Source organism: Copidosoma floridanum, unplaced genomic scaffold (genome assembly GCF_036245765.1).
Source record: "Copidosoma floridanum isolate Cflo_tuat_1 unplaced genomic scaffold, Cflo_Japanese_pri ptg000006l, whole genome shotgun sequence".
Taxonomy (NCBI): Eukaryota; Metazoa; Arthropoda; class Insecta; order Hymenoptera; family Encyrtidae; genus Copidosoma; species Copidosoma floridanum.
The window spans coordinates 16689960-16709394 of NW_028321883.1; the positions used below are offsets into that span (position 1 = coordinate 16689960).

A 19435-nucleotide genomic window follows, 5' to 3' on the forward strand; every position below is an offset into this window, starting at 1 on the left:
TCTTTGTTTTTTCAGTAATATTTGTTAACAAGTTAAGTCTTGATTGTTATTTTTTTTAACTATGGAGGCAAATTATTTATCATAGAAAAATGAAAATTTTATTCACCAAATTATAGACACCGTAGAGATCTCTTAAATTATTTTAGACGCTGTTTTTTTTCGTAAACGTTTTACAAATTGGGTGAGTGATTATTTTTCGAAACTTTATGAGCGAATTTCATGCCGTAAAAGAACAGTTGTCTTTACCAAGTTAGAGACACTTAAAGACCTATTACTACACTATTACAGACATTCTTTTTTTTTTTTTTTCTGTTTAGACGATCGATATAACCACGTAGTGTATCTCGTATAAGATCCATTCCCACAGAGGATACCTCGAATGATCGTAGCAAACAACAACAATGACGAAAAAAAAACCACCACCAAAGAGAGCGACCGACTCCACCCTTCCCCCTTAAGATGAGCAAGCGAGCGTTAAAACACCAACACTAAAATTCTAACAGGATCGCGATCGCTATCAGCCCTCGGAGATGCTTGAGGTACAGCGCACAGAAAAATCATCCACCCAAGCTGGTCTCTGCAGGATACTTTCAAAGGCACCCTTGCATCCATCCCAAACGTAGAAGAGTTTGCATCTAATCGCCTGCAACTATGCAGCCCAACTATTGCACACTGACACTTATATACTAAACAGGTGCCAAGGACCTTCCCCCCCTCCTCCTCACCCCGTATTCGAGTGCACAACACTATCCCTGTAGTATTGTTATGTACTGCACATTCGTTGACGTGCGTACACGCATATATACCTACGCATATAAAAACGTATATTGTACATGTATTACCTCGAGGTCACGGTGTATCATCACACGGGCCCCTCTTCCACAATATACCGGTGCCCGTGGATTTATACTGGTTCCGCGGAGATTAAGATCACCCCGTTTCTACGTACTGCAGAGGCGCGCGTTTTTCTATATACATGCAAAAGAGGGAGATTATTAGATGATCCTCCGGAGCAGTTGACGCGTAAAGGAGTCGCATAACCCTGTGTAACTACTTGGATTCCGGAGGTAGTATAGAAAGGACCGTGGTTTTTCGGCCTCCCATCGGGGCGAGTCCTCGGGAGAGCTGATGGGAGGACCCGTCCATTTCTTCCCTCACCAGCACTAAAGGACTGTACTTTTGCACGAGCCGTACGTGACATATATGTATATACATATTTGGTTAGCGCGCGCCAGAGGGAGTCTACGCATGATACATATAATGTATGTTGTAATAACGATCGGGTGTACAGATAAGGGCGTCTCTGAAGCAGCGCGCGATGGTCAGCTGTTCAAGGTCGAAGGACCGGCTTCACGTTATTGTGTGAGTCTTCTTGTCTCTATAATATGCACACGCACGCTTACCTCCGAACAATACGTCCTTTGGAATTTTACGTGGTTTGGTGCCATTCGATCATGGTAACATGTCCATACGAGGGGTGGTCGCTTCGGGTACTATATCGCGTGTCTTTCAGCCGCATATATACGCGCACTGCTGGGTGTATTGTGCAACTCGGATTTTTTGGGGGGGTAAAATCGGAATGGGGCGAATCATCTGATGACTCTGAGGCATGTATGTGTGGAGATACATTTTTTTTTTTCTCAGCTAACAAATTTTAAGGCTGGTGGTGTGAAATCTGTTGGTAGAGAAAAATCGGGAACAAAATTGCATGGATTCTTACAAAAAGTGGAAGTCACCGTGTCAACAGTAGTTAAACTACATTAGATGCGGCCACGGTATCACAGTGGTTTAGACTGCGGTTCTTGACGCTCGGGGGCTTGGTAACGCAATTCTCTACGAGTACAAGGCCCGGTCTCCTAGTAAAAATATCGGTCTCCCCCCATAGTTGCTCTTGTGAGTGATTAATTTACACAAGATATAGCAATGCAGAGAAGTCGTGTACGGCACGATGGATCAGGATGGCTAAAAATAAGACACTGTAATCGGTACTCCAAAGGGATTAAAGAACACGTGAAAATTTTTTTTTTTATCGAAGAATGACGTGCTTCGTATTCACGCAGCTGATGGCTTCAACATTCGAATGAGTAGTCCGTGTTTTATTTTTTTTTATCGCCATTTCACAGGCTGGCCACTGCCAATTGTGTAGAAACTCAAAAACGTACACGTATACGCATGTTGGTACATAAATAATTCAGTGTCTTATGAAATACATCCTTTGATGGTCAACAAATGCTCATCCACAAACGCCTCAAAAATTTCAACACCCCGTCAAAAAAAGGGGGGAAAAAAAAATAACAATAATAAACGTAAGGGGAGGAGCATAATTAGCAGCTACGTGTATCTTGATCGAGTTCCTCGCACGTAGTCATTACCAACGTCAACCATCATTATCGCCAATTAAGGTGAGCTACTCGATTGAAAAAAAAAAAAAAAAAAAAAAAAAAAAAAAAAAAAAAAAAAAAAAAAGGCACACAAAAGACGGCGCGTCAGCAAAAAATCAGCCGATAATTAACGAACAGATACACACATTACATTCAGCAAGAGAAAGTGGGGAAAAAAGTACAGTGGATGCAGCAGCTGCTTTCGCGTCCCTCCCGTAATGAACCAACGCTGACGAGCAATAATTCGCGGTGCAATGAAATATGCTCATTTTTTCTTCCTCCCTCCCCCCCCGTAACCAACCCTATTTATACTCTTGTCGCGCACACTGGCACGTGCAATCAGTGGCAGAGACTGCGGCGGCAGCTTCGATCGGCTCGACCAGATACCGCGGCGCGTGTTAAAAAGCGATACACACCTGCGGTCCGCGCTACTTCATTACCATCATCCGCGTGTATATGCACGAGGGGGGGGGGTGGTGTCGTTACACGTGTAGATTATTGAAATTGGGGTGGGTACCGCGACGCCGTTTTTTTATCAAGCGATTGATAATTGCATGTAAATTTGACTCGGGAGCTGCTTGGAATCGGTCGAGTCATCGTGATACGCCACTTTTTGGGGTATGGTGCTTTTTTTGGGTGGATGGGTTGGAAGCGGCCTTACGGGGCCTGTTATTACGATGGAGTACAAGGTGTTTGGGTCCTTATTATTTTTCCCTAAATTTTTCAACCCATAGATTTGAGAGAATCACGATTTTGCGTTTGCGATCGGGACGAACACGAGGATCTTGGCTTTTATCATTATTTACGTGATTTTTGAGGGTGTAGCTGTGTCATTTTCTAATGAAATACAGATCAACGAGACATTTTGCTTTTCATTTATTATCTCTCTTGTGTCACATAATTCCACGATCAGAGTGAAGGAGAAAATCGTATTCTTAAAATTATCAGGACAGCAATATCGTATACACACCCAGCGTTACGTGATGTATAGGGTAGAGAAAAGCTTTTTTTTGACGGCAGGACGAGAAAAAAAAGGAAAAAACAACCCAATCAGTTGTTCCTGTTTTCTGGAATCCCTTAAAAACATGTGTATTTTCCCGTTGCAGGGGTAGCGGCTCGACCCTACCGTACTCGCCGCCGGTCGGCCAGATCGGCAACGGCTGGAGGTAAGTTCCTGCAAAAACAAAACTACGCTCCTTCTCTTTTTTTCTCTAATCAATACTCTTCAACACAATTTTTCCAATCGCTAATCCACTCGCACCCTTTGATTAACCCCACACACACATATATTTTTCATACTTCTTTAACGTAAAACTATACATCATAGTTACTAACCATTGTAATTTGGATTAATTGTACAAAAAAATATTCAACAAGAAAATATGTATATATACCTATACCATATACGCATGTGTATATATTAGTTTTACTAATACTTGGGCTTAGTTTTGATGTTCTCATCACCAATTGTTGTACTTAGAATCGAGTAGAAAAAAAAAATGTATAGCATGACTCACTTGCACAGCCACTCAATTAAGCAAGTAAACGAAGAAAATTGTCATTAGAGTAGTTACTATTATCAAAAAATATGTTTGTAAAATAAAACCAGCCCCTCTAGCTTGAACGAGATTTTCACGCCCCCGTGACAAGGAAACAGAAAAAAAATTATACGCGCAATATATCGACAATACTTTTCCAAACCCGAATTTTCGTCGGGGTCGGGAAGGGGTGGGTGATGCACGCACCACCCCTCGTACACTATTGATTCTTTCTCTTTCTCTCTCGTGCAAGTTCCGCGCGTCCCTTTCGTTTTATCTCTCGCGCGTCGTTGATTGTTATTCCGAGCGATGCTCCGCGCGTGCAACCCCCTGGTTTTTCCACCCCATGTATTATGTACCCTGCTTCTTCTTCTTCTATGTTTCCAGCACTGTGTTTTCTCTCTGCCAAGTTTGTCACGTTGGCTCGTCAAGTTTTCGATTAGAGACGCGTGCGCTGCAGGGAATACACCTACCTCATGGGGAAACGAAGTAACGCGTGTTTTTATTTCCCACGTGATAGAATCCCTAAGCGGAAAATGATAACAGAGAGCGCTTTTCCTGTTTTTTAATCTGTTTAGAAGGGATTTTTCGGAAAGTGTTTCCGCGGCTGGCTTAGGTTCTGCTACTTGTAGTCAAATATTGTTTTTGAGTAGTTAATTTTTATCAACTTTTAGTTGGAAAAACATGAAAAATGCATGAGTCCCATTTTAAATGTTTAACGTTCGCGATTTTTTACATATTTTCAGAAGAAATCGTTCACGGAAGCGTTTCTGATTCATCTACATACCTTGTCAGGCTTGGCCAAGGATACTTTTTCAATGAAAGTTAAAATACAATTTTTGGCTACAAATTTAATATGTACTGCCTATGGATTAAAAGTTTTTTATTTAGTTAGTATCGATGACATAATATTTCACATGATAATGCATCACAATTCCCAAAAGAAAATATTTGAAAGACGGTCAAACTACTTAAATACTTGACTCGAAAAACTATACAATTTGTTGAAATACATGAGCTGTGCTACGCTTATCTGCCAGAAAAACATTTTTCCAAACTTTGCACTTACATTGAAAAAAAATATATAAAAGTTATAGTACTAGAATGACAATCTATTTTTACTTTAACTTTATCCTTTTTCTACCTTATTTTGACTGTGCAGGACAAACATTTCGACTGTGGAATCTGTAAAAATCACACTTAGTACTCGACATAAAAATTAACGCTTCCAATATTAAAATTTATTACAAAAGTGTCGTGTAAATAGTTATTTGATGACTAAGCAGTACTAGACCCTCGTTTAAGCACACAGTATAAGTTTTAATACTTCTTTTCCTCTCAATGCTCAATAAACTACGTTTTAAACATCAGCGAACTTTAAAATTTACAACCGAACGAATCAATCACTTTATCTTCACTATATTATTTCTCTTTTACTCCACGTCTCATAAACAGTCCCACAGAGGCCACATGGAAATATACATACATATATGAATGCAATTGCTGAAAATCCAAAGAATCTTCCGAAGGAAACGTACATCTTACTCATACCCCACGATTTTCCTATACAATCTCTGGCCGATGATGCCTGGCAGTCAACCATACCTGCGCCCAACTTTCTATTACTCTCTCGTCGTACGTGCCCTGTGCTCTCTCTGCCCCCCCCCGTCTTCATTACTTTTGCCATGCATCTTGGGTACTCTATACACGTAGGTATATACACAGAAATCAACCCTCGCTTCTCCCAAGTCTCTCGGCATCCCAGGCCCAGCGCTTTCCCTGCCTGTCCTTCATGCCTCTCCCCATCCCTGTTCGACTCACGCGCACTATCTTTTCTTGTTCCATCCAAAGGGCTTTTCGTGCTCATGCTACACACACGCAGAGCTGGTCCTTTCTTTTTTCCAACCCCGTGCCCTTCTCCTCCACTCCCGTGCCTATGAGACCCCGCGTCTTTCTCACGACACCTCCTCCACCTCCCCTCCCCGATGCCAAGGCAAGGGGGGTTTCCCGGATATTTTCTTCGGCAAATATTCCGAGAAGAGCCTCCACTACGGGAGCAACAAGTTCGCTTGGGCGGGTGACGAACGTCGCAAAAACAAATTTTCGCTCAACTTTCAAGGCCACGCATTGGGGGATGCAGCCCTTTGTCGTCCCTTTGTTGTCGGACTCTGGTATCTTTTTTTTTTTTTTTTTTTTTTTTTGGCACCGCTGCACCTTTGCTTATCCAGTAGATGATGCGTGCTGCTGTTGGCCCCACGCGGAAGAGGAGCCAATCGATTATCCATCTCGCCGAGCGTGAGAAGTGCGCGCGGTCCACGTACGCTGGAGCGCTTTTTATCTCCGAGCTCTTCCAGGAACTGTTATCTCGCCTCCCCATCTCTCGGGGCTCTCTCTGTAGCTGTGTGTGGGCCTTTTTTTACATTTTAAAATTCGAACGGTTGCTGTTGGTGCCAGTTTATTACGACAATTATACGGTAGTCGCTTCAAACGGGGATGTGAGCTGTGTTTTTTGTACTTCCTCTAGCTCAGGGCAAAATCCCTGGTTCTACCTCTAGAATTTTCATTGGCTAAATGAGGTATATACTTACAGCTAAATGGGAGTATGGAGAGGGGGACGATCTTTGGCCCAAGAAAGGATAAAAATATAACAATTAGTTTTAAAACAAGTCCTGGGTTTTACGAGTATTTATATGCGGTTTCAGATAATTTTCGTCCATCATTGCAACCCCCTCGAAATACACGTGGTAGAAAATATCTTCGTGCGATCAAACTGCTCAAACAGGAAAAGATTTCTTCACCAACTTCCGATCGACGATGCTTCGGAAAGTGCGAACTTCACCGGAAGGAATTAGATACAATACTTTTTCTTTTGTCCCTATTTTCGAGCTCAATCTCAATCAAAAGCATCGTTCAACAAAAGACTTTCCAACCGATCGTAGAACAAAAGACTTTCCATATACGCATACAGGTTTCAAAGGTAAAGAAAACAGGAAAAACTCCAAACGGAAAACAAGGACTTGGCACTGATAACTTAGAGTTGAAGTCCTCCAAAACGGTGAATCTCTGCGAACGAACGCAAAAATATACATTTATATATGGGCTCTAGTAGCAAAAATATAAATATACTACTCTGTATACGTAACACAAGCTCTTTGTGCGCGAGGGTACGTGTATACTTGATGAGCGCGTACAGCTCTTCCTCGGCGTCGTGCGCGAGTGCCGAAAACTTTCCATGGATATTACAGCGCACAAAGACCAAAGAAGGGAAGAAAAAAAAAAAAAAAAAGAACCGTGAACCCTATATCCATACTCCCGTGTTACGTCATGGTGTGTGTATTAGGCATCTGTCGCATCTGCACCCGGAAGGATCCACATATTCGGCTTATACGGGCACACTCTCGGCGTATCTCTTGTATATATATATATTATAAGCTCGTATCGCACAAGCGGTTGGCTTGGATTTCGGCTTTTATGCTTCTCAGTGGAAAGAGGGAGCTGCTTTTTTCCACTCGGCACACGAACTTCCTTGTCCAAGTATAACATGCAGCACATGCAGGGTATTACAATATCTCCGAATATCTTGATGATGCTCCCCGAGGAAAGTTATTTTCGCCGTACATTCATGTAAGTTGTATCCTCAATGACATTGGCCCACATACCTCTGGTTTTTATTTCCAAGCCGATCACAAAGGCCGTAGATTTTTTTTCGACAGTAAAATTTCTTCGACATAGTTGTTACTCAAAGTATGAAGAATTTTACCGCAAAATTGTTTTCCACTGACTACATTGAAAAAAAAAAAAAAACTTTCAATTAACGGACCTCACTTGTACGCTCGATGCTCTTTCGAGTTTCCATTGTTAATCCGGTAATCGACTTTTTCCACATACTGCACTGCTCAACGAGACGGCCTCGGGCAAATGATCTACGTAGAGGGGTTGAAACAATAGATTCCTCGCGTAATTTTGCATTGGATTTCGTTCAAATTTGGCGACGCTCCATGATATCGGTAAACCACGAATTACATCAGTGATTTACCTCGTGATTTACTCAGTTAAGCATTTTTTTCGCTCCCACTACGAGCAAAAAAAAAAAAAAAAAAGAAAGAAAACAAATACGATATGTCCCACATAGCGAGCAGAGCAAAAACCTCATACCATCGCACCCGGAAGCAGAAACGGCTCGTTCTCGTGCAGCCAGCCACCAGGCGGGCCGTAAGTCCCCCTCCCGATCGCATCCACCTTCGTCCCGCCTGTAAAAAATTTTACTCACACGCGCATCCGCCAAAAGAAATAGAACCAACGCTCCGCAGCTCGAGAGACCCTTGTACACTTGATTCACCATCACCGCGACCGGCTTGCTTTGATTGTGTACCCGTACCATTTACATACACACACACACGCAATTTATAGCGGGAGATCGAACTCTGGAGGGGAGTAACATCATCGCGAGCTTAAAAGGGGTCCTGGATTTTCCACGAAAAAGCCTCCCTCCCCGATGGCACACAAATGCCACCGGGGGAGGGGATGTATATACGCGGATCACGTGCTTTTACACAACAAACAGAGTGTATGTATGTATGTGTATATGTATACGTATATGTGTGTACAACCATCGCGGCGTTCGATCATTCGAACAGTCACCGCGTTAGGGTGGGGAGGGAGGGGAAAGAGAACTGGGCGCGGCTTACGTTCGTTACCCATACCCATACACACGCGAGAGATCTTGTATATACGCGCGCGAGATAGATGTGAATTTGGAGTTTTTATTTTCGATTTTACCGATCAAATCGGCCATGCCAGGGATGAACTTGGGCCATTTCCTACGTTAAGTTACCTCACGACAATAAATACATAAAGGGGTAGCAGAGTTGACGTGCCGATTTTTGCGACGAAATCGGTACAGGTACCGTAGAACCGTGCAGGGATGAAAAATCGGTATACATCGTAATCTCTGATAATCTTACGACATATCCCGTGCGAAAAATGAATACATCCCGATGTACCACACGTGTTACAGCATCTCGTAAAAGTCATCGGGATCCCCCGTCCCACAACCTGTGAAGGAGCATCAACAAAGTTGGATCATCGAGGGTTTACTTACGACACCAATCCATCAGCAGCAAAATACGCATACACGTAGGCAAGCATATATATAGTTGCGTGTCCACCCCGCAAGCAAAAGGACCCAACTCCCACCATCCCCCGTAAAAACGGGGCACCCGAATTTTCTCGGTTTCTCCCTTGTTCGGAGGGCGCTCGACGTGGGGCTCTCCCTTCCTCGCTTTTTCTCTCTCCTGCGCGTTTCCCCCGTGCCGCCGATACAAGGAGCGAATAACGAAAGGGGGAGCGAGAGATAGGGAGAAGCCGCCCCGAGGGAGGCGAGAGGGGCAGGAAGGAGCGCCGCGCGGCTTATTTTTGTATTTTTCTCGACAACCTCGCATTGTGTGCATTCAAGCTACGCGGGACACACACCGGCCGCAGACATTATTACCACGGCAGCACTACACGTCCGAGTCCCTACGTTCAAAGGGCCATCATCGTCGTCATCATCACCGTCGTCATTGTTTATTATTCATTACTGTTTTTTTTTTTTCTTTTTTTTTTTTTTTTTTTAATTAACATTCTTTCCCTCTCGTTTTCCGGCTCAAAGTACGCAATAGTCGTTATTCTGTTTTTCGCACCCACGTACAAGCATACAGTGTCACGAATGGACGAGTCGTAGGAAGAGCAGCTCCGCGAGTTCGAGTTTTTCCCGCCTCGGTATCTCCGACGTTGTCACCGCCACGCCAAACTGAGTAGTTTCCGTGACATTGTAACGAGGAAGGCGACCGTGCGTGTCTATGTACACTACAGGAGCCCGGCGTCTCCCCCGAAAATTTCCGAACGAGAGACACAGAAGCACACGTATAAGTACTTCCAGACAGTTCCACTACCACAAGCTGTACTCCCTCGCCCTCCCACCGAGTGTGTGTGCAGTGATGGTCTAGCATAGAATCATCGTCGTCGCCACACACGCATATACACCGAGGCCCAAGAAAGAGGAACAGAGACGGCGGAGCCTCAAAAGAGAGGAAGAGGAGGCAGCTCCGAAAGAGAAGAAAAGAGAAAAAAAAAAAAAAAAAAAAAAAAGAGAGAGAGAGAGAGAAAAATCCCAGAGCCAAAACGCCGAGAGACTTGATATACAGCCAGTGCCGTGTTGGCGTGTCGTATACGCGGAGAGCGCCCGAGATATATACTCAGTCTCCGGCTAGAGTTGTAAGCGCGCGCGCTGGTTTTACCTTTGTACTATATAAATACACACCACCCGCGCAAACACATCATACATATATATACATATATGTATACTGTACACACACATACCTAATATACATATTACACCGAACGCTCGCATCCCTTGTACCACGTCCTTTATTTTCCCTTTTGTTTTTTTTTTCTTTCGTTTCGCTACCCCTCCGTGTTTTCCCTTTCCTCTCGCCCCCCCCACCACCACGCTGTTTTTCCAGAACTCCTCCTACCGCTGCTATAGAGAAAGAGAGAGTGGAAAAGCTCCTCAGTGCGCATATACGTAGGCTTTTCCAGCGAGGTGCGCGCGACCAGAGTCTTTCGGAGCAGTTACAGCCTAGCCGGGCAACGACTACGTTTGCCGTACCTGTTGTGTGTTACCGTCTCATACATAGATATATTACATATACATACACGTATAGTACAACAAGTTACCTTATACATTATACACTCATAAATATTATATATTTATTGTAATTTTTACTCGTGGACAAAGTGATTAATAATCGTATACGCGCGTGCGAGTGCCTGATCGTCGCCTACAAGGAATATATTATAATTATATTTACACGTGTACAAACAAACAAAGGGGGATATATATGTATAGAAGATTGGAGAAGAAAAAACGAGGTGGAGAGTTGTAACGCGAGTGCGAGGAAAAAAGTAAGAAAGAAAAGTGCGTCGATACGTATACGTGTATAGAGAAAAAGGACCTTCATTGGGGAGGAAAAAAATAAAAATAAAGTACCCCCACGCATATATAAATACATATATAAAATAAAGGCGCAGGCCGCTCGTGTGTTACATTGTGCGCGTGTGTGTATAGGTTTGTGTGCTCACGTATACGTAAAAGTGCGCGCGTGGTTTTGGTAATATTGGAGACTATTGTTGATCGCCGCGTCAGACCTTTTGTGTTCAATAAATAGGGAAAAAAAGGGGGAGAGATAAGATATTGTTTATTTACGTACGCGCGCGTGTACAAAGTTGAGTGAATCGGCAAAAATGGAAAAGTACGGCGAGGAAAGCCTGCAGAAGGAGATGCAGAAGCTGGAGATCGAGGAGACCAAGAACGGAGAGCAATCGATGAGGTACAGATTTTTTCTTTCTCTTCGTCCTATCTATATGAAAAACGAAAAAAAAAAAAAAAAAAAAAAATCGTCAATCGGAAAATAATTTATCCACGTCACTCCGGACGGAGTTTGAATTTTCCATGTATTATTCAATAGCCGGGCACGAGCTTTTCGAGAGGCCCCGGGCTCTCGTTGGGTTTGCAGCACGCGAGATAAGGAAATATCGCGGGAAGACATCGTTTCACGTACACACGACAGTAGCCGAACTCGACCGAGTTCATCGCGAAAATGGCGACACAAACGAGGGGGTAGGGTTGAATTTTCCATAGTACATGTTAACAAAATAATTTTTTTCTTTCTTTTTTTTTTTCTTCTTTTCTACGAGAAAAAAAGAACAATAGAGTGGATTGCTTGGCTCTGGCTCAGGAAAAAAATGCGTCACGCACGTGTCGTTGGATTGTAAAGTCGATTTTTCTTATGGTACATTGTATGTTTGTTGTATGTCTTTTTTTTTTTTTTTTTTTTTTTTAATTGAAAATTCCCATTATAGTCCGGCATTTATAAAGAGGCTCGAGTATATAATATACGAGCCAGAGTCGTCAAATGCGTTATTACAGAGGCGAGGATAATCGCGTTTGATGGCCCGAAAATTTAATGGCTCACGGACTTTTGGGCTCGACTCGGAGGGGGAAGTTTCATTCGCTTGGAAACTTTTTTTTCGCGCTCAACCGGATGATTTTCTTCCTGACACGTGCTCGGACGATATCGATAAATAAGCTATCTTTGTTATACAGAAAAAGACGATTCCTCACTTGACTTGCAGTTAAAAACTGGCATCACTCGAGCTGGGCACCATACAAAGAAATAACAGCTCTGCCCATTTATTTTATAGCTTCGACTACATCGCGGTTCGACTTTGGCCTCATTTTCGAAATTAAAGTACACTGAATCGGTAACAATTAGCTTACCGACACTCCTCTACGAAATCAATTATTCACGTGGGACGAATAAGTTTAATGAACAGTATAAAAAAAAAAAAAAGTTGGTATCTCCAGTGACTTGATTGTACCTGGGTATTCGTCGATCGATCGAAATAAATATAGAGATGCGAAAGAAGAAGCAATAAACATACCATGCGATAGATCGCCCTCGTAAATCCTTCTGTCCAGGCACTTTCCGTGCTCACCGATATTTGACGCACACTCGAGTCAGGCTTCACGTACGGGTATACATAGTTGTATTTTCCTTTTTTTACTTTTTTGTGCACCTTTTTGAAGGATAAGAGTACATTGTCTTTATGTGTTTCCCCTACCTTTTCCCGAAGTTGATATTTACTTACCGGTTTCTACCATATATATTTGTATAGCACAGATACCCAAGTAGCGAGACTTTTGATTTGAACAGAATGGCTCATACAATAGATCAATCACTCAATGGAGTCATCAATGCAGTGATGTTGAGACTAGAAAGATAGTGAATAGGTGATATGAGAGCCAATGGCGTCAGTCTATAATGATTACGAAAAAAAAATGTTTAGGTTAAAACATTGTTACTTGCAATAATTCACTTGATCGTGTGATGTTTAAAATGTTGAAGACACTCTATTCCATGCAATAATACGACAGAGCGTAATTTGTTGAAACGTACCATAAATTAAAAAAAAAATAAAAAAAAAATACTTGAACCGGCCATATTGTCGCCCGATAATCACGAAACGCAGCGGTAGGACATGCACGTACACGTATCAAGAAAAAAAAAAAAAAAAAAAAAAAAGGATAAAGACAGCAGGGAGAGAGAGAGAGAGAGCAACGATCTCCGATATAGGAAGTGAATATTTAAAAACCAACATTTTTTTTTCCTCTTTCAGTGCGTCAAATTTCGGAATCGTCACTTTGACAGAAGCAACAGTTGAGTTAACATTAGCCAAACATGTGATTCAAGGTTCTCGTGTTTTATCACCGGCTCCGACGCTATAGTTTTTCTTCAACAGATACGCGTTTGATGTGAACACTTGAGCCCCGCGTCTGACAAAAATTATTTTCGAAAGATAACGCAAGTGAAGCAAAAAATTTTTCGAGCACTAACTTTTTTTCCACGTAGAAAATTGATATAAAATTCTTTTTTTCGTCATTTTACTAAGGGACCCAAAAACGTTAAGCCTTTTTCTTAAACGTAAATTTGAAAAAAGCTACGATAAAATTCTAGCAGCCAAATAAAAAAATTTTACCTTTCCGGCTGAATCAAAGAAATGTGTGCTTATCATAGTTTCAAAAGTACTTAAGAAAGAATTTGGTGATGTCACAATCATATTATAAAATTTCCGGAAATGTCGACAAATTCCGTTCATCGTACTATAGCTTTTTCTAATAGGACAACTCGTCCAAAGTAACTGTAAACTCGTAAGCTGGTTCACGTAAAAGTTAACATAATAAATACAGAAAATCGCTGTTTAATTTTTGTCAAATTCACAAAACAGCTCAAAAAATGTGATTTAAATTGATTCGCCAAAGTAGCGCGAAAGAAATGATAAACCCACGGTTCATTGTAAGGTTCCTCACATGTAAATTCTTGGATATTTTCTCCTAAAACCAACAAAGCTGATTAGAATAGATACGAACAAGCCTGTTATCGTGCACATACCGATGTGTATACGTAGTCTCTTTGTCACTGCACTCGAAATATTTGAAAAATCGGTAGCTCGAATCGTCGAGAAATCGGCAGAGCCCGAGGCTACCACGGCATTCCAAACCGATCGATTAGCTAGCTCAGCGCGATTAATACCCGACCTCGCGTTATCGGACTGAGAATTTCCAAACTATGTACGTTCTTGGAAGCCGAAAAAGCGCGCCTCACTGGGCCCGATAAGCGAAAAATCGGTCGCCAGCTCTCACTCGACGTTTCTCGTTATTGCCTATTTTTCCAGCGCAAATGACCGATTGGCCAGAGTAAGGAGATCACATATACCATTGTTATACTTGAATCTCCTTGCACAGCGTACCCTGACGCACGTGACAGCCGGCACCGAGATTCCACCCGAAGCTCGCCATTACGATTTTTCCTCCTCTCTTTCTCCGACCCATTTACTTATCACCGTCAGAACCAGAAAGTTCTCTCGTCCGTGCGCTTGCGTGGCCTATACAATACATTTTCCGAGTGGGGCTTCTCCCTTCTCTCACGTACATATATATATATATATATATATATATATATATATATATATATATATATATATATATATATATATATATAGGTATATCGGGTGTACGCACTTTTCTGAAAACATCGGAGCCTAAAGTGCGCGCGCCGTAGGTATATAACATAGCGCGATCCACGCCCAAGGACTGTAATCTTTTTCTCTTTTCGAGGTCCTTTTCTCGTTCCTTTGGCTCTTCATGCCTCGGAGGAGCCAAAGTCCGGCGCTCGCGGCTACCGCGGGATTCGAATCGCAGAACGACACGTGGAAACAAGGAGAAAGAGAGAGGGGCCGCGCACGCGTGTGCGTAATAGCGGCGTGTTCCCCGTTCTTTTCGAGCTTCTTCTTCTTCTAGCTCTCGCGTGTTATGAAAGACCTTTTCCGCTTTCGGGGGCGTTCGGGGCACGTGAGAATGGATACGTTTGTGGCTTGTTAGTTCGAGCTCTTTGTGTCCAAGATACCTATACGTGTATACTGAGCTGCGATGACGACTACGATAGTAGCCTGATGCTGCTGTTGTTCTTGTTTTTGGGGTGGTGGAGGCCTATTTTTTCTTTCTTTTCTTCTCTATCTAAGATAAAGAGAGAGAGAGAGAGAGGGTTCCAAGCTAGTCCAAAAAATGGCGTCGTCGCTCTCGCCTGCTGCGCTCGCTTACGTCTCTTGCGGTGATGCACAAAATAGCAATGACTTGTTTTTAAGAGGGCCAAGTATTAGTCACTTGATTGACATGCCATTGTTTTATTAATACGAAGGTTTTTTTGAAAAATCCAATTTTCAGTGAGAACAATGAGGGTAAATTACTTATATTATCGAAAGATGGTCGTCAAAACTCGTCAAAACATTTTCTACAATAAAAAAATAATAGATTATCAGTCACTTGCAATAAATGTTTAATGTTTTTTTGTATAGTACCCTGGGAAATATGGGAAATATATGGCAGGTCTAGTAGGATAATTTTTTTAAATTGAATTATTTTATCTAGAGACTAAAAACTACTTCGAATAACAATTAAAGTCTTATACGAGTTAAAATAAAGTTAAATTAGACATAGATGAAATCAGGAAAAATAATAGTCAGCTTTTTCTCGTCTCGCTCATTCCATACCTTCAAAATTGTCCTTTCAAACCTCACATTATACAACAAAGCTTAGCAAATTAAAATAAAAAAAATTGTAAGACCCAAATAAGCAGAAATTATTTGTAGGTTATATTTCTAGCTCGATTTCTAGCGTGCTCTATCGCACCGTCACATATGAATGAGAAAATCCACAAAAAATATCCTGTTTTTGTTCTTTGTTCTAATAAAAAAACTTTTTTTAGGCCCACCTTTGAAACCCAGCACATTTTACTCTTCATGCCATGTACTACGAGGAAATGATTTTGGACACGGGTTTCAGTGAGGGTGACACCCCTTTTTCACGATATACATGATGTTAAAACTATATCTATATCGATGATATGTATGTACATAATAATAGTACGTCAATTATGAAAAAAAGGGTGTCACCCTCACTGACACCTGTGTTCGAAATTTTTGCCTCATAGTACATGACTTTTCAAGTAAAATGTGCCTAGTTAAAGTGGTAAGCCTCAAAAAATTTTTTTATTGAATGGGGGACAAAAATGGGATATTTTTTGTGGAGTTCCTCGTGTACACACACGTGTTAAACACGCGGAGAATATCCTGGGATGCAGCAGCTTATAGAGCATGAAAGTGTATATTATACCGATCCGAAGGCCCAGTGGCTCGATCTCTCGGCAAAGCCCGTTGTCGCTCGCTCTTGTAGCCGTCGATAACACAGTGCCATGTCAACTTTACGAGCACGTGCTCAAGTAGCCATTGCAGTGCCGGTAAGAGTGAAAATGGCGTTCTTACGTTTCAATTACCTGTAAGCGTGCACATGTGTGTGTGTGTGTGTGTGTGTGTGTGTGTGTGTGTGTGTGTGAATAGAGTTAGGCGAAAAAAGAGGTATAAATCGGGGTCTTGAGACCGTGGGAGCGTTCCTCCCAAATTTATGTTACGTATATATGGTCGAACAAGATCGAGAGTCAAGGTGAGCATAGACGAGCGAGCGCTGACCTGCAATTTGAATACACCGCGTCTCCCTCAAGAAAAATGTCCTTTTTTTCCTTCTACTTATACATACGTACATTAATATCAGCTCCAACGCCGGTGGCTGTTGATGTTACTTAGATTTCGCGGCTCTTTTTTACTCTCCTTTTTTTTTACTTTAATATTTTTTTTTTCCCTTTTAATTCCTTAATTTTTTGTGCTCTATCGTGGTGTACGCTACTCTCCTTTTTTTTTTACTTTTATACATTTTTTTTTTTTTTCCTTTTGATTCCTTAATTTTTCGTGCTCCATCGTGGTGTAAGGAAATAAATGCTAGAAGGAAATTTTTTCGTATGATCGGTTGGAAATTCGAGTAACCCAGAAAACCGGTTTTTTTCCACTTGCATGGATTTTATCTCGAGATTCGTGGAAACTCCTCGGAATTCCTGAAACGAGTTGTGATGGGATCGAAAAAAATTTCCCAAACCCACTAGTAAGCCTAGTCATCATCCTTATGGCAGAGAAATGGATTGGGACAATGAAGAGGTAATTTACTCGTGTATGCAGATAGAGGATTGTTTCAATTAATTATTAAAGATTTGTCAACAGTTACCTGTACTATTAATTGATCTTACCTCATAAGTAACGATTCAAGATGATCAGGAAGAACCGCATGTACACGTGTAACATTGGAATGAACGAAACAAAAATTCCCTTTTTCAAATTAACATGGTTTGTCTTTTATTAAAAGACTCAAATAAAAAAAAAAATACAACCAAAACAAGGTAATGAATGCCTGAAGATCCATAATCACTCGATTGTTGTTTATTTCGAAACCAAACCTACATCCACCGCACCAAAAACAAGGCAGGAAAGTGATATTGGAGCGAATAATCTCGACGGTGTTTTGAAAAGACGCAAGAACAGCCAGACGGTCGGACTCTCTTGTATACAGACCATTATACGTATATATGGATGCAGATCGTAAAAAGTGCAGCTGCAGCATCGGTAATTAGAGAAGCGAGAAGTATACACACTCGAGCTCGCTCCGATAAAACCTGGAGCTTATAGTATCTCGTGGCTTTTCTCGGAGACACCGTCGATCCTCCGTTTGTGTACACTTTGGCTGACGAACGCTACAAATGCATGACTGTATAGTACCGTCTCGCGTTGACACGTACGAGTACTATTCGCACCTACTTAGTCATCATATTTTTCTCAATTTTTATTTCAGTTGTAAAACCCAAAGGTGAGAAAGAAATTAGTCATCTTGTCCAAGCAAGCGTAGTCTCGTATCGATCGGGTCAAAGGGAAATAAGATATAGGATCTGGTGAACGGAATTTCAATTAAATTTCCATGACGTGTAGGGTGCAAAGGGGAGGACAGGGGAAAAGACTTTTGCGTGAAATCGCGAAGGAGAATTTCATAGATTATATAAAAACACAAATGTACTTGCAGTGCATTTGTTATAGCTGGAATTCCTACTGAAAAGAAGACAATTTTTTTGGCACCTTCTTCTCAAACTGTTTGACACGCGTGAGTGACTAAAGATACGCGAGTATTGGAAATAAAATTTCCAACCGAACAAGTATATAAGAAACTCCGACAGTGGAACAACGAGATTTGCTTGTTCTCAGGTGTCGATTTAAATCTGCGTTGCGACGGTGATAATATAACATACAAGCCACACGACATGCGACACCAACAACAAAGAAGTCCAAATACACGGGGGTGGAGGTATTAAGTTGATCGTAAAAATGATAACGCGAGGGAGGGAGATTTTCATGGATTTATAACGTATAGAGAAGTTGAGCGACGTTGTATATACTTACGGAAATATATATTACTTGGAACTCATAGAGACGCGAGACTAGACCAAGCCAATCGTGATCTCAGGTATAGGAAAAAAAGAGTTGCCGAGAGGCCCTCCTCTCTTCAATCGAACAAAAACGTACTGAGTCACTCGGTGGGACAGAGACAACAAGTGGAGTTTCCTCCCTTGCACGTGATATCGCCCCAGAGTATACACCACGGTTGGATGTTACATATCTATGTTGGAATTGTAACGCTTGACCCTTTAGTCAACGGGAGGCAAAGTATCGAGTATAGGAATATATAGTTTCAGCTAAACTCCGCGAGCTAATCTCACTTTTGCAGGGTTTAGCCGAGATCGGGCAATGATTTTGCACACCCACCCCTCAATGACGAGGACCAAATGCATCGACTGACTCAATTCAAATGGCTTAAGTGTCGTTCCGTGTCATTTTCTGGATTTCGTTCCATAATTTCAGTCGCAAAGCACCGGAAGTCAATGCAAGTCCTCAGAAAACCTCTTTCTCCTTATCGATGATTCTCGGGCTGCCCAACCCTCTCGTCAACTTTGTCCAAACGTGAAAGGCTACGATGCATCATCGCACTAGTTAATTTAAACCTCTACAATTGTCCATCGTTGCAGATCCCCACGTAAACAGAGCGCCAATATCCCGCCAACCGCAGCCGAGGAAAGAAAAAAATTCACGCTCGTTCATTTGCGCCCGAAGAACCTGGAGGAGTCGAAACGACCAAAATAGGGCGGCTAGGGGGGGGGGGGTGGTCCATTCGGAAAAAGTCAAAACAGGGTAGGGGAGCGAGCCAATGATCAACGTATTTCGCAAATGAGATACATCGACCCATCGTTGCCACGCGGGGAGGAGGAGGAGGAGCTCCCTGGAAGCTCGCCTACACGTATATGCCAGGGTGGTGCAAATGCCAAAGTGCAAAGGTTTCGAAAGTTACATATTATGGAAATGTACGCCTTTCATGTGGCAGCTATAATATATATAGGTGCGCGGATCAGAGTGAAAAAGGAGCCATTCACGTATTACACAAATCACGGACTATAAACGCCAATGTAGAGACAGTAAATCAGGCGCTCTCTC

General features: G+C 42.0%; 1 protein-coding gene across 4 annotated transcripts in view; it reads left to right on the forward strand.

The window, feature by feature from the left end:
• Nucleotides 1-19435, forward strand: part of Imp (IGF-II mRNA-binding protein) — a 69851-nt gene that overhangs the window by 22149 nt on the left and 28267 nt on the right. For 2 of the 4 annotated variants that reach the window (XM_014353851.2, XM_014353854.2), the window contains exon 3: nt 3488-3547. The exons of 1 other annotated variant lie outside the window; for it this stretch is intronic. In XM_014353851.2, coding sequence (XP_014209337.2) covers nt 3488-3547 — 60 coding nt within the window. Of the gene's footprint in view, nt 1-3487; nt 3548-10448; nt 11290-19435 lie in introns of those variants that run through there. One more of the 4 variants, XM_014353856.2, reaches the window with a different exon arrangement.